This window comes from Motacilla alba, chromosome 24 (genome assembly GCF_015832195.1).
Source record: "Motacilla alba alba isolate MOTALB_02 chromosome 24, Motacilla_alba_V1.0_pri, whole genome shotgun sequence".
In the NCBI taxonomy this organism is placed as follows: Eukaryota; Metazoa; Chordata; class Aves; order Passeriformes; family Motacillidae; genus Motacilla; species Motacilla alba.
Window position 1 is genome coordinate 3033051 of NC_052039.1, and position 14997 is coordinate 3048047.

At 53.6% G+C, this 14997-nt stretch overlaps 1 protein-coding gene across 6 annotated transcripts in view; it reads right to left on the bottom strand.

Moving 5' to 3' along the window:
- OPCML (opioid binding protein/cell adhesion molecule like) overlaps positions 1-14997 on the bottom strand; it is a 297413-nt gene that overhangs the window by 104969 nt on the left and 177447 nt on the right. For 2 of the 6 annotated variants that reach the window (XR_005259700.1, XR_005259699.1), the window contains exon 1: positions 3646-4651. Coding sequence is in view for 4 of the 6 variants with exons in the window: in XM_038161314.1 (XP_038017242.1) it covers positions 3646-3812 (167 nt within the window). In the remaining 2 variants the exon portion in view is untranslated. Of the gene's footprint in view, positions 1-3645; positions 4656-14997 lie in introns of those variants that run through there. The other 4 variants (XM_038161316.1, XM_038161315.1, XM_038161317.1 and 1 more) reach the window with 3 other exon arrangements.

Consider the following 14997-nt stretch of genomic DNA (forward strand, 5'->3'; position numbering starts at 1 on the left):
CTTTAAGTCCTGGTGTCCCTGCAGTGACAGCCAGGGAGAAAACTCCACCACACCCCATCTTCCAGCTAATCCCTCCAACCTCTAAAACACACTCTCTCCCTTTAAAAAACAGTATTTCTTAAATACAGATAAAACTATAAAGCCTTGAAATTTTGAGCAGCTGGTGGTTTATGTCTTTATGAACTGTACTGATGGCTGCTGTAAAGGTCGGTTTGCTGGCAGCACAGCGGGACAATCCCATTTCCATCCCCATTTTAACACCGTGGGAATATTTGCCAGTTTCCCCTTTGCCTCATGGAGATGCTTCCACCACTGATGCAGCTGGGATAAAACCTAACCAAAGCCTCCAGGCAGGATCAACCCATTGGGATTGGCCAACCATGACCTGCCAGCAGTGCCCCCAGAGCAACCCTGGGACGTGCATCCAACAAGCAGCACATGGAGAAAGCCAAGCCTCAATGGCACTCTTCCCAAAAGAAGGAACTTAATCCTTGTTTCCCCATCAAATCCCAGCTGGGAGATTAAAAAGTGACTATCTCCAACATCCCTGGTGGTTCCCAGTGCGCTCCTTGTTCTGTTCCGTGTCCCAGACTGGTGGGTAACAGCAGTTACTCCTCCTGCCATCTCAACACCTGAGCTTTGTGTTCCTGAGTCCGGGAAGAGGCAGTTTGGTTTTATTTTTAACAGTACACAGAGAATTTCCATACTGCCTTTAGTTCCCAGGAGAGGAAAGGTGCCTGAGTATTATGGGAATTGTTTGTTCTTACAATAAAGAGGAGTGAATTATCAACAATCTCAGCTTAAAACAGAAATTATTTGTTGCTGATCTAAGATGACCTGCAAGTTGCCTGTAGATGGAGCCTGAGTTTCTGCAAGGATTATGCTGAGCTTCCCTCAGAAAAAGGGTGGAGAGCTGGAAATGGAAGTGCCCAAAATCCAATACAGGAAACCCACAGCAGCCTGAAAAGCCTCCTGGTTTCCTCCACCACTTTCACGTAGGTCTGCTCGCTCTCCCAGCTCCTTTCTGCAATGCAAGGAGTGGATAAAGGGCTGGTCTTGGAAAGCAAAGAGCTTCCACCAACCCTGAAGGAGCCAGGGAGATTTGCAGGCTCTGCCCATCTCACAACCAGGATGAGGGAGAGGACCTGCCATCCAGACCTAGCAGGACTGGGGCTAATTCTGCAAGAGCTACACACTGGAATTAGAATTACAGCTCTCACTTTTTCTAAGCCCATCTCCTTGGTTTGAGCCCCAAGTGCCACTTGCCAGAAGGACAGCAGAGGACACCACCACCTCCTCCTGTGAGTGCACAGGAGAAAACACCATTTAGCAATAACACCACTCACTGGGGAAAGACTTCCCAGGGCTCTTTTCCCTGCCTGGGTCTTCATAGGAAAGCACAGCTTGCAAATAAACATCAGCCCCATCCTCAAGATGCTCCACCTTTGTCCTCCTGCCTTCAACCCCCCCACTACTGCCACCTCTTTGGCTTGCTGTGTGCAATTCCCTGCCCATCTCCAGATCCCAAGGGAAGATGGAAAACTGCTTGCCACCCAGAGGCTGCAGGGGTGCAGCAGCAGGAAAACAGGGAGAGGAGGGAAGAGAAGGACCACTGGGAAACAGCAGGGCAAGAAAAGATGGAGCAGACTGGGAGCAAATGGGAGCTGGAGGCAGAAACCTGCCTGCAGCAGGGGAAAGCTGGACTTGAGGAGGAGAAGGAAGGGCGTAAGAGCATGGAAAAGATGCACTGGAGAGCCTGGGTAGGGGCAGATGCCAAGGGGGGAAATGGATAAAACCAGGTGCTTTTGGGGCAGGGGCTTCCCCTGAGGGTCAGCACTTGGGAGATGCAGAGTTTCTTATGGGAAGGCTATAATCTCCCACCCAGGGCTGCTTCACAAACATCCACTCCTGCAAACAGCACAGAAAAGGGGAGAGAAGACTAGAAATTGGAAAAAAAAAAAAAAAAAAAAAAAAAGAAAGAAAAAAAAAGGAGATCCAAGTCAGCCCTCTGCTGGCAGCAGGCTCGGCTGGACTTGCAGGGGCTCCCCAGGGAGCAGGCACAGGCACCCATCCTGCTCTGCCAGCATCGCCCCCGAGAGCCCCAGAGCCCACACTTCGCTACAGACACAAGTTCCAACAGCGAGGAAAAGAGCACCAGGGCCAAAGGCGCCTCTCTGGGGGACTGTCCTTCTTTAAACTGCCTTGCTCACACAGCTCAGGTTAATCATCATTGCAGTTCAATTAGGAAGAGTGCAAGGAGACAGCCCTCTGCTCTCCAGCTGTGCCACAGCCCCCAGGAACACGGGGTGATGACAAGCGTGTCCCAGCGGGCAGGAAAAGGGGCAGCATCCCAAAGTCTGGCAGTGAGCGTGGTGGGCAGAGGGCAGACAGGCAACCAACACCTCCCTACACAGCACGGAACCCACGGAGGCTCCAGGCAGAGCCTGATTCCCATAACCACGAAACACTTCCCCCTACAAAGCCCATCTCAGGCACGGCAACCTGCCCGGCCACCCAGGTGAGCACAGCTCCCTCTGCTCAAAGCAGCACCAGCTCCTCAGCCCTGCGCCGGCTCTGCTGCTCAGGGAGAGCGTGACAGGCTCTGCTTGTGCCATCCCCGTGCCTGGCTTTGGGAAGAGCAGCTGCTCTCTGCTGCAGCCCTGCTCCTCCGGGTCTGAGCGAGGGAGCAGCCAGCCTCGGCTGAGGGGCACACGCTGCTCGCTGGTGCAGGCAAAGCAGACAAACTCCTCCGAGCTCTCTTGCTCCACGCTCACGTCCCACCACCCCCGAGCTCCTTTGCCCAGTCCCACAGCTGGGGGATTAACCGGCTCGGGTCCTTCCGGAGCTGCCTGAAGCACGCCCAGCACGCCCCACAGCCCCAGTGCCCTCCAAAAAAGGCCGGGCTGCTCCCTGCTCGTCTGGCCGCGATGCCTGTGGAGAGCGGCTGTGCTACCTGGGCACAGCACCGCGTACACCTGTAACTCATTCAGGGAATGAAAGGGATGCTCGGCTGGGCTGTGCGGCACAGGAGTGACCCATCTGCATATCAGCCGCCTGTGTTTCTCCTACAGCAAACAACGTAAGGGAAAGCATCCATCAGAATTCATAAGATGCACCCCTGGAGTAAAAGATTGATTTGATATTAACGGATTCGTGCGGAGACTATAAAGCGATCGAGGAAAACACTGACACCTCGGAGGCATCGCAGCCCTGGAAAGCCGCTGGCAGCGCAGGCTGGCGCCGGTGCCACGAGCACGGACCCCTCTCCCCTCCCCTCCCCTCCCACGCAGGCACAACTTTGGGATTTTCAGGCGGCACTAACTCACTGTCTGCCACCTAAACCCCTGTGTCGTCTCCTCGTCTGGCACCCGCAGCCCCCCCAGGAGGTTGCCAGCCCCGCGCTGCAGCCCGAAAAGCACCGGCGCATCCGTCCCTCCAAAACCGCTCGCACGGGGTGACCCCACCGCGACGGGGACAAGCTGCCACCCGGAGTGTCCCTGCCAGCACGGGGACAAGCCCCTGGGACACGTGCAAAGTCTCCAGCTGGTCCCAGGACCCGCCGGCAGCCCCGCCGGGCACAGAGTATCCCCCAAAAGCCTCAAGCAGGACCCCCGACCCCCCAAGCCCCCGTCCAGCTGCTCCTACCTGAGCGTGGCGCTCTCCCCTTGCCGCACTGTCACGTTGTCCATGGCTTTGGGGAAGGTGGCATCTCCGCTGCGCACGGGCACTCCTGCGGGCACAAGGAAGAGCAGCCTGAGACAGAGGACGACCAGGCACCTCCAGGGCAGGGCCAAGCACCCACCGACCCCCATCCTGGGCAGCGGGGACTTTTCCAACAGGCAAAAAACACACCCGACACGGCGAAAAGGGGGAAGGGGTGGGTGGAGAGGAGGGATGGGGGGGAGCAAAACCACCGGGGCGAGCGCTGCGGAGCTCCACGGAGATCAGGAGAGCCCCCGGCAAGGCTGGCTGCGAGCGCTGAGCCTGCCGAGCGGCATCGGAGGGAGTCCCGCTGTCCTCGGGCGAGGGAGGAGGACGGGAGGGCCGGGGGGAGGAGGAGGAAGAGGAGGAGAGAAGGTGCGGAGCACGAGATGAAGGTCACAGATGTGTGGCTGCCGGAGACGCTACTTTCAGCTGCAGCTGGGCAGGCGCTGCGGAGATCTGGCATCAAAAGTTTATAACCCACGGAGGAAACGTGAGTGTCTGTGAAAGGAGGGGGAGGGCGGCATCGGCACCGGGGGAACACAGCGGGCCGGGGCTGGGCTGTTCTCCGGCTCTTGAGCTTTTGTTTAAATCACAGAGAGAAAGGAGAATTTAAAAAAAAATACAAAAAAAAATTTAAAAACCCAATAAAGCTCCCCAAAATCCCGGTTCTGTCGCAAGATCGAAACTTCCCCGCGGAGCTGCAGGCGATGTCCCCGATGCTCCTCGGCTGTGTCCAGAGGGTCTCGGAGCCCCCGCGGGGCCGGTGGCTGCTCCGGCTGCGGCTCAGGCGCGCAGCGGGGCGGGGGGGATGCGGGGGGACGGCGGCAGCAGCACCCCGGCCCCGGCCGGCAGCATCCCCGGGGTTGTCATGGCAGCGGCTCCAGCGCTGCCCGGCGCCTCGGCTCCCGCACGGCCCGAGCCCCGCACACGGGCGGGCGGGCGGCAGCGGGGCGGGATGCGCAGGAGGACACGCACATTAACCCCCGCCGCGCCGCGCTCCCGCACAGGCACCGGGGCTGCCACTAGCCGAGGGACCCCCGAACCTTCACCCGCTTCAGCCCCGCTGCAGAGGGGGCTTTGCCCGCGCCACGCACCCCCGAGCTTGCCCTCAAGAACAGCAGGTTGCCCAACCCCTCGCCCACGGCAGCATCTTCCCTGCCTCCACCTGTTGATGCATATCCCTGTGGGGGACTGGCTCCAGTTCCCTCTCCCAAACAGGGTCCTGTCCCCACGTCCCTGCCCCATGGGATGGTGTAAGACAGCTCCAAAGCATCTCCTGTCCTGTCCCTGCTTCCTGGCACTGAGATCCTTGCATTAGGAAGCCCAAGGGCTTTCCACCCTGCCACTCACAACAGAGCATCAACAATAAATTTCAACAAATTTCCTCCTTTGGAGACACCCACAGACCACCATTTATCTCCTCAAAGAGCAGCTGAAGGCACCAAGACCTTGGTGACCGACCAGACACACCTGTGTGTGCCCACAGAAGAAAACTAACCCTGTGCTGCCAGTGTTCCTCACACAGCTCAGCCCAAGCCAGGCTGGACCTTGGCTGGGTGCCTTCCTCCAAAGGACATCTGCCTCCTCTGCTGATGTACCCCAGGGGACCTGTCCCTTCCAGGGGCTGGAGGAGGGAAATAACCACCGACAAAGGAGTTTTAGCTAATTCAGGACCCCGACCTCACCCACAGATCCAAACAAAGCTGTTAGAACTGATAAAGTGGTTTTGCAATGGGTTTCCAGAGATTCCAAGCCCAATGTTCAGCAGAGCAGGTTCTTTGTACGTGGCAGTGGGACTCAGTGACCCTAAACAGCCACTAGCCACAGGCTGGCACTGCAGAGATGTGTGTTGGCACCCAGCACCAGCTCCAGCACCAGAGGGATGCTCGCTGCAGCTGGATAAATAGGGCAGCCTGGGAGCCCAGGGAAGCACGGAGAAAAGCAGGGCTGAGTTTTCCATCAGAAAGCTCTTCAGCTGCTGAAAAGTTGGCTTAACCCCTAATGTGCAGGTTGGCTGCTTCCATGCCAGGGATTCTCTCGGGGGGAGGATGGCAGAGGAAGGACACTCCACTCCTTCCTGAGCTGCTCCACCGTGCCTGCTGGAAGGGAGGGAGCAGCAGGAGCCAGCACAAGCCCATGGCAGCCCCCAGCAGTGAGACCACAGGCACTGCTGAGCCTCACCCAGCAGCAGGATTAGCTCCAGGGGACAAGGATGCTGCAGGGACCACAAGCCCTGCTGGGTAAAATGGTGTTTACCCCTTGGGATAGAAGCTGTAGAGTGTGTGTAGCACAAAGCCTGCCAGAGCCAGAGCAATCCAGGGGAGGGAAGATTTATAGGGGAAAAAAGCCTGTCTGCCTCACAAAGAGACTCTGAGGAGGCTGGAGAGCCATGGATCCATGAACGGATGCAAAGGCGGAGAATAAATGGACAGACAGAGAACTAAACTGGCTGCTACAGACAGGTAAGGGGATATGGGGCATCAAGGAGGGGAGAGAGAGAGGGCTGGGAAATGAATGTGATTCATATTTATGTAACTGGGTAGGGACCCAACAGTCTAGAATGGCTGTGCAGGAGACTGCAGGAGACACGGCTCAACCACGCTCACCCCAGAGGCCACTGTGGGCACCCAGGGAACCAGAGCAGCCTCTCCTGGTTTGCTATTCTGGCCACCCCATCACAAATATGTGCCAGCCCCACTGCTGGGGTTAACGGTACCTCCCCAGTGACTGCACTGCCATCAAATGAAGGGAGCAAGATGGGACGTGGGAGAGAAAAGGGCAAGGGGAAAAAACCTGAAACCCGGGAGGCGGCAAAATTTGCATGAAGCACAAAGTCAGCAGACACAGAGGCAGAGGCACTTTTGCACCGAGACAGTTGCAGACCTGAGGTTGTACAGGGTGGCTTCAGTTCAGGTCCGTGGCTAAAAATATCGCCTGGCTGAGAGGGACTCAAGGCTGGCACAGGCCCTGGGGGCACCAGGCATATGGCAGTGGCGGATCCTGCTCCTCACGGTGACGTTAACAAGCCCTGACCTTCTCTCATCATCCCAGAGGCTCAGGAAGAAACTGAGCCGGCAAGGACGAGTCCCTGCACCTCCCTGGCTGTCGCCTCCCATCCCACTGTCAATCTCAGCTTTTATTAGTGGTGCAGTTTAGCCTCCCTCTCCCTCCAAGATTTCTCCCTCATTGCTCTAATCAGGAGCTTGCAAATGTCAGGAGTACAGGCCTGGAAGTAATTAGTGAGGGACCAGAGCCTGGGGGCCATGAGGCAGCTCAGCCACAGCGCTGCTCCAGCGTCATACTGGGAAGCAGCCTGCAGCCACTGGGACCTATGGATGGCCATGTGGGTTTCATTCCCCAGCCTCATTCCTGCTTCCGGATTATTTCCCTTTTCCCCACGCAGCTCAGGGCACACTGAAATGCTGACTGTGCAGCAGGGAGTGAGTCCAGCTCCCTTGGGATCAGTGCAGCGAGGGATGGAGTGACTGCAGTACCACTGGGACACTGCACACTAGGCCAGCAAGTGCCACCTCCTTTGGGATACTGCCTCTTCCAAAAGAGATTCAAAGACCATTTCTCATTCCTTTTAAATGTGCCTGGGTAGGAGAATGCTAGGAAACACGGATACAGCTGTACCATGGAGATGTGCTTCACCCTAGGACAGCAGCTTTTCCCTCAGTGGGCACAACAAACCATTTTCCTGTCACAATCCTCAGCAGGCAAAGAAAATTACATCTTAAGGCAAAGATAATGAGAAAGAACTTTTTTTTTCTATTTTTTTTCCTTTCTCTGAGATGAACTTTGCTGTCTCTCAGCTGTTCAGCCTTGTTTAAAACGGAAGGGGTTAATGCTGCACCCAGGAAAGGAAAAACCCGGCAGAGCTGTAGGGAAGAGCAGTCCTTGGAGGCCTTGTGCTTGTTTAATCAAAGCGTAGGCTTTGCTCCCAGGGATTCACCCTCCAGCACTGGTGGAAGTGGAAGTTCTCCAGATCTCCCTCTGGAAACCCCAGACAAGATTTTCAACAACAACAGCTCCTCTCTGGTCCCCAGCTGGCAGACAGCCATGGGCACTTTTTTTCACAAAATTGGGCTCTTTTAAGGCATCTCTTTCCTGGGGCATGGGGAATTTCTAATCCTGAGCATCTTGGCCACCCTACCTGGCCAAGACATATGTGACACCTCCGTGGTGAATGTGGAGCTGTGTCTCAGTACCCTGCACCCTCCAGATGGTGTCTGGGCTCGGGGCTATAAGATTTTTAACTAATTTCTTTCCACACTATTATCCCCTCCTCCCTCTCCTCCCACCTCCTCTTTCTCTCCCTCCTTCACTCCATCTGTCTCTACCCCTTTTCTTCTCCACCTTTCTCTTGCACACTTGCAGCTGCTAATTTTTCCCCGGCATATTTGGCAATCCATCCCGACACCTCTTCCCCCACACCCCACCACCCCGCTTTGTGCTTTTCCCATTTGCTGCCGAATATTCTCATTTCTTCACCCAAAAGCGACGGCACAAGCACGGGCAGGAGGAATACACACCCTCCCCGTGCAGGGAGAATCACATCTCACTGTCCTGGGACAAAACTGAGCATCCACCAGTTTGTGGGAGGGGGTACAAAGCAAAGCATCGCCCCTTTCCCAGGTGGAAAGCCTTGGGAATGGGATTCACAGCTGCAGTGACCACTGCAAGGCCACTGCCACACACACACCTCCCCCTCTCTCACCTCAGCCTCTTCCCAGCAGAATTTATTTATCCCACTTAATTTTTCCAGTTGTTTTATCTTGTTTTATCTTCATACTAAATCAGGCTCTCTCTGCAAACGGAACTTTTATTTTCCGTGCTGTTACATTTAATGCGTTTTATCGCACGAATTCAGCAAAAGAAAAAAAAAATTAAACAACCTTCGGAGGTAATTGTGGGGAAAAAAATGCGACTTGTTCTTCACATTGATCGTGGTGCTTGAGGTCCAAGGGCAGAATATCCAGACTGGAGGCTCAGGCTCCTCATTTACAACTGGCTCAGGGCTGGTTTAGTAGTCAATGCCCAGGTAGACCCTCCAACACCATCCTCGTGCCCTGAATTCACACACAAATCCTTCCCTCTTCCACAAAATCCCCCCAAGGCCCCACAAACCCAGCCTGGAGTCAGGATTACAGTGTGGGAAGGCAGGTCGTGGTTGAGCAGGACCCACTGCAATCCCTGGGGATTTTAATGGGATTACTCTACACTTAATGCTCAGCTACAATCCCCGGCTGAACCCCGGCATATGGCACGTTTAAAGAGTGTGTAAACCTGACAAATGAAATCCAAAAGGGAGGCAGCTCTGTAGACACCCACCTGGAGCAGTTAAAGCAGCCTCCTCCTTACACCAAAAATTAAAGGAATAAAAAACACCAGCTCTGAGAACAGCCGGTGCTGCTCAAGCAAAGCTCAGAGGGGCTGGGATACCCAGGGGCAGCAGAACCATCACAACATCACCCCAAAAGCTTGAAAAACACGGATTTAGTTTTCCTGAAGCATTTCTGACAATCATCCAGGATGGTTTAGGGGTTTTTTTAAATTTTTTTTCCAAGGAAAGCAAAATGTTAAGATTTTCTCTGCAATGCCAAGATTTTTTTTGTTGCCATTTCTGATGGTATTTAGTTCATTTGGGCAAATTTTCAACTCCTGTGCAGTCCCTTTCCCTGAAAATCCAACTTTAGAGGGAAGGGATGGGGGGGGCATTACAGACATGTGACATTTTGCTTCATTGCCAAAACATTTCCATATCAAAGCAGCCAAAGTTCAAGCTGCCTCACCAAGGACATTGTCTTGGAAAAAAACAAAACCAAACCAAACAGCACAACAAAAACCCCATCACGGTGCACAGTCTCTGCCAAAGAGATGCTTCAGGAGCCCTGTCCCAAATTTCCCACATCCCTGGGAAGCAGACAGTGACAGGACAAGGGGGAACGACTTTGACCTGACAGAGGGCAGCTTTAAATTGGATATTAGGAAGGGTGAGATAAATTGGATATTAGGAAGTGAGGGTGAGAGGCACTGGCCTTTTCCAGAGAAGGTGTGGGTGCCCCATGAAGCACCTCATAGGATATCCAGTCCTACCCCTGCCATGGGCAGGGACACCTTCCCCTATCCCAGGGTGCCCCAAGCCCCATCCAACCTGGCCTTGGACATTTCCAGGGATGGGGCAGCCACAGCTTCTTGGGGCAGTCTGTGTTTAACAGGTTTTTCCATCATTAGTACCTAATGACCTCTCCCTAGGACAAGGTGTAGACGCACAATCACATTCCCAAATTAGTCCAGGAGTAGTAGAAACACCAGAAAAGGGCTCTGGAGCACAGATGCTGAGCCTGGCCATGGAATATGCATTTGAACCCTACCAGCCATTACAGACTGGAAATGGAAAGCAGGATCTGGGATTCACCCCTGCATCTACCACAGCCTCACCCCGGCCATGGATACACAGGGAGCCCTCAGCTTCCCCCACCTGCCAAGTGGAGCTGGAATGCTTCTCCTCTCTCCTGGGAACATTACAAGGCTCATTTCATAGACACTCACAAAGTGTTTTGTGAGATCTGTGCTGAACTAATAAAAGAACAAATAAATACATATCACATCACCCTGTTTATCCTGTTTCTAAACACGAAGCCATCGCGTAGCCTCGGGGCTTATTTACAGAATACAGAGATGCAGGAATGATCAGAGAGCAGCTGTGCCACCTACACTCCGTGCTGGAAGAGGGAACCACCACGCTCTGGGCTGTCCTGGGAGGCTCCAAACGGTATCCCCAGCACAGGTGAGAGAAAGGAAAATCCTGTCTTCCCATTCTCCTCAGTGTGTGCTGCTCTTTTCCCACCTGGATGGCGCCAGAACCTCTCTGCTCATGGAGCTGGCTGGGCTGGCACCACCAACTCCTGTGCTCGGGGTCAGTAGGACCAGGTGTCCCCCCAGCAAATCCATCCTCGTGTGATGCACAGGTGAGGGACTGCACACCCTGGGGCCCTGCTCAGACTCAGGGTTTGCCTGCCCAAACCAAACCTTTTCTATCAGCAGAGCAGCCAAACCAGCAAGATTTCAAGGTAAAGAGAAAAACATGCCTGACTGATTCCATAGAGATAAATGGGGGCTTGAAAACTTGTATTCTCCTGAAGGAATGGCTTGTGCCCTGCAGCCCTGAAGTGCAGCACTTGTGTTCCTCTGCCCACCACGTACCCTCATCCCCTCCAACATGGTCGTCTCAGCTTGGGCAAGACAATTCCAAGTGTCCAAGTGGCTCTCACCACCACCCAGGGCAGCCCTGCCCTGCCGCTTGTATTTAATGCTGCCCAGAGAAGCTGTGGCTGCCCCACTCCTGAGGGGCTCCAGGCCAGGTTGGACAGGGTTTGGAGCACCCTGGGATTGGAGCACCCTGGAATAGTGAAAGGTGTCCCTGCCCATGGCAGGGAGCGGGGCTGTATCATTTTGAGAGTCCCTTCCAACCCAAACCACCCTGGGGTTTTCACACCTACACACACACCTGCCCTCCCAAACCAACCAACACCAACCAGCCTCCAGAACAACTCACGGCTGGGGCAGCTCCTGGGAGCTCTCAGATCCTGCCTGTGCTGGGGCAGCTCCTGGGAGCTCTCAGATCCTGCCGGTGCTGGGCAGCTCCTGGGAGCTCTCAGATCCTGCCTGTGCTGGTGCTGGAGGGGCAGGGGCAGGAGGGCTGGGAGCTGCAGGGAGCTGGGTGGGATCTCTGCAGAACTGGGGAGGAAATTGCCCTGCTCCCACTCCTCACCCTCCACACTCCCCTTGTCTCCAGGCACTGCTGGGCAGGTTTGGCAGTCGTGTTATGCAGGTAAAGGTCTGAACACTTGTTCTCAGCCTGTCTGAACTACCCGGGCTGCTCATGCTGCTGGTCCCAGGAGAAATAAAAATTCTCAGTTTTTTCAGTCTTCCCCTCTGTGGCCAGTGCAGGTGATGTTTTTTTCAACTTTGAAATTCCTGCTTCTAAGGGCTGAAGTGAGGGAGAGAAAACCATTAGGTGAGGGAAGGCTCTTGGTTCCTGCAGGCTTTGGAAAACTTCCCTGCGAGTTTGATGGGAGCTGTGGGTAAATGCTGGTGCAGGTCTCTGCTCTCAGAGGCAGCAGAGCTGCTCCCTGCATGTCTCACTGCTGATTTATTCCCAGTGGTATCGGACACAATGAGATAAATATGCAAGTGGCACAGCCGGGGTGTGGATGGGAACATCTCCATCTTCCTAGGTCAGCTTTAATTCATCTCTTTCAGTCAGCCTGGCCTCAGCCATTCACTTCTGACTCCAACCCAATTCTCTTCAAAGCCCAGCTCTGCCTGGATGCTGGGATTAAAATCTAGGTTTGCAGCAAACAAAACTAAGAGTGTTTTATGAGGAAGAATAACCTTGGGGGAGGGTTTGACTGCGGTTTCAAAGGCTGAGCAAGGTTTCTGTGCACAGCTCTGACTGAGTTCTGCTTGCTGTCAGCAATCCCTGCTATCTCCAGGCTGCTGACAACCCGACAATCCCCGATACTGCAGGAAGGAAACAACCTGCAAGCTGCAAAGCCACTATCCCATTTTGCAGAGAGAATGACAAGGTAGGAAAAGACAAAGGAACCCAAATACCTCTGGGGAAATAAGAGAGCTGCCCACAACTATCCTAGAAGCCCCAGGCCCCTCCAAAGCATTGTTCCCCATGGACACATGGCTTGGAGCAGCCTAGGTCATCACCAGGAGCTGCTGCTTCACAAACAAACAATCCTGAGGCTCCTCCTTCCTTAAAACCCCTTTAACCCCACCAATGCAAACAAGGACACGGTGCTTCAAAACCATGACTGTTCCCAAAACAGCAGGCACTGGGTCCAAACTGATCTTCCCAAGCCAGACTAGGTGGTGCAGGACCCCAGGGTGAGCCTGCCCTGGGCTGTTCACACCCAAGGAAAAGCATGGGAGAGCAGGATGAGCCAGAGAGCTCCATCCCTGCATCTCCTCTGGCTCCTTGTTATTAAAGCTGGCGTTTGTCATGTTAAGCAGCTGTTCGAACATAAAGCAAAACCGTCAAGAAAAATACGAGTGTTGCAGATGGGAGGCATTTTCTTCCTAACTGCTTTATTTTTATTTATTTGTGATTCTGGGTTTTTGGGTTTTTTTTTTCCTTCCCATCTCCTTCACCCTTTACAACTACCCCTGCTATTGCAGCTGGCTCTGTGAGCCACCATCCTGATAAGCAGCCGCTCGCTCGCTTCTTCTGGTCCTCGCAGGCTCTTCTATTCATTGTTGTTTCTCTGTCGCTACAAATTGGCACTTCTAAAGAGATTTCCAGGCCAAGTATTAACCCCCTCCGGAGCCCAGGCACATAAACACACACGTTATTTGTCAAACGAGAGGAAGGCAGTCGAGCTGCAGGGAAATTTAAGTGACTTGTCTGAAAGAGCAGCGAGGAGCAAAGGCGGAGGAGCTGACAGACGTTTCTTGCTGCCAGGACCCGCTCCCTTCCTTGCAGCCCTGTCTGCAGCCAAACCCTTGAAATCCTCCCTCTGCCCCATAAATCAGCAAACTCAGCTCCCTTTCTGAACTAGAAACAGGACCCAGGAGTCCTGACATCACACAGCACAAAATCAGGTTTCCTCTCATTGCAAATTCTGGTCGAAACTCCTTTTAGAAAAAAGTTTTATAGAGGTTTTTATTTATTGTCAACTCCTGGATGATAAAATGAGGCCGCTACAAGCCCTATTTATTTCCCACCCTCGCAGGAAACAGAGGGGCTGAAATGTGAAACAAATCCAGGGCTCCAGCACTGACCCTGGGCTCGTGCTGGTTCACAGAGCGCTGGGTGATTATTTTATAATAGCTGATAGCATCTGTGATTTAATGCAGCTGTTAGAAATTAGCAAGGACTCCATCGAAAGCGTCCCAGTCACTCACGATAACAGGCTAATAAATCATTCCCCCAGTGCTCTGTGGCATTTATGGTTCTATTTTAGAGATGCAAAGTATAGATCCGGCTGCTCTCCTGGATTTATTTTTATTTATACTTTTAATAATGCAATTAAATAAATAAATTTAGGATGTTGTGACTCTGTTGCCGAAAATGGCACCGATGAGAACTTCCCCTGCATGACTTCCCTTCGTTATTTTCTCCCCACTAGCCAATTAAAGGGAAAACAAATGGCTCCAAAGCTGCTCCAAGATAATGTTTCCAGTGCATGGGGTGAAAAATCTCACACCGTGGAAATCCAGGGGAGGCAAGAAGGGAGATGGGGGAGGAGAAGGAAAAGCTGGGCTGGCTGTCACACTCCTCTCCATCCAGATTTCCTCCTATCACACCTCAATCCTGAACATCTAGAGGCTACATTTCAGGGATACCTACAGGAATGCACTCACAGCTGCCCAGTCTTCAATCAGCCAGCAAACCCAGCTTTATTAATTCCTTCTGGGGTGATAATCTGGAGCATTCCTTATGCTCCTAAGCAAGCAGAAAAGCAGCAGATTCCCTGTATCTGCCTGCTGCAGTCTGAGTGCTTAAAAACCTTCCCTGGAATGGGATGCCTGACCCCAGAGCAGGAGGAGCTGTCCCAAGGCCACCTGGCCAGCCTGGCTCTGCACTGAGCCACTTCACGATGGAGCACACCCTGCCCTGGCTGCACCCTTCCAATCAAACCCAAGGGAATTGCATCTGCTGTCGGGGATGGTGTGTCTGGCTCAGCCATCCTGCTCCCCAGGGAATGGCCAAGGCAGGTGGGAGCACCCCCACCCAGAGGGAGCTCATTGCTCTCAGGTGAGTCCCAAATCCTTCCTCCTCCCTTTGTTTGCACCTTGCAACAACACACTTTGGGACACTCTTGCGTCCCAAATGGTTCCATAAACTTCACAAAGGGTGCACCAAGGAGCAAAGCAGCCATCACTCTGCTCACCATCCCCTGGGATCCTCCTGCCTCTGCCTTGGAACACTCATTTTTCCACCTGCCAGAAAACAACGCACACCAGCCTTCAAATGTCTCACTGATGGGGCTGGAGTCAAGTGGGGTCTTTAGAATTGGGAATTCAAATTCAGAATTGGGAGGAAAACCCTGCCATTCCCAAGGCTTGCATGACGGGGAGAGGTCATGATGCATCTCTCCTGCTCTTCCCCCTGAATGAACTCCCTGAATGCAGCATGTCCCAGAATCCAACACACCACCCATGGACAGCTGCAGGGTCACAGCTCCTTTCCAAGGGCTTCTCTGACAGGGTTCACCAGGCTGGCTTTGCTCAGCCACTTTAGAGAGAGAGGGCAAACCTTGGGAGCAGAATTGG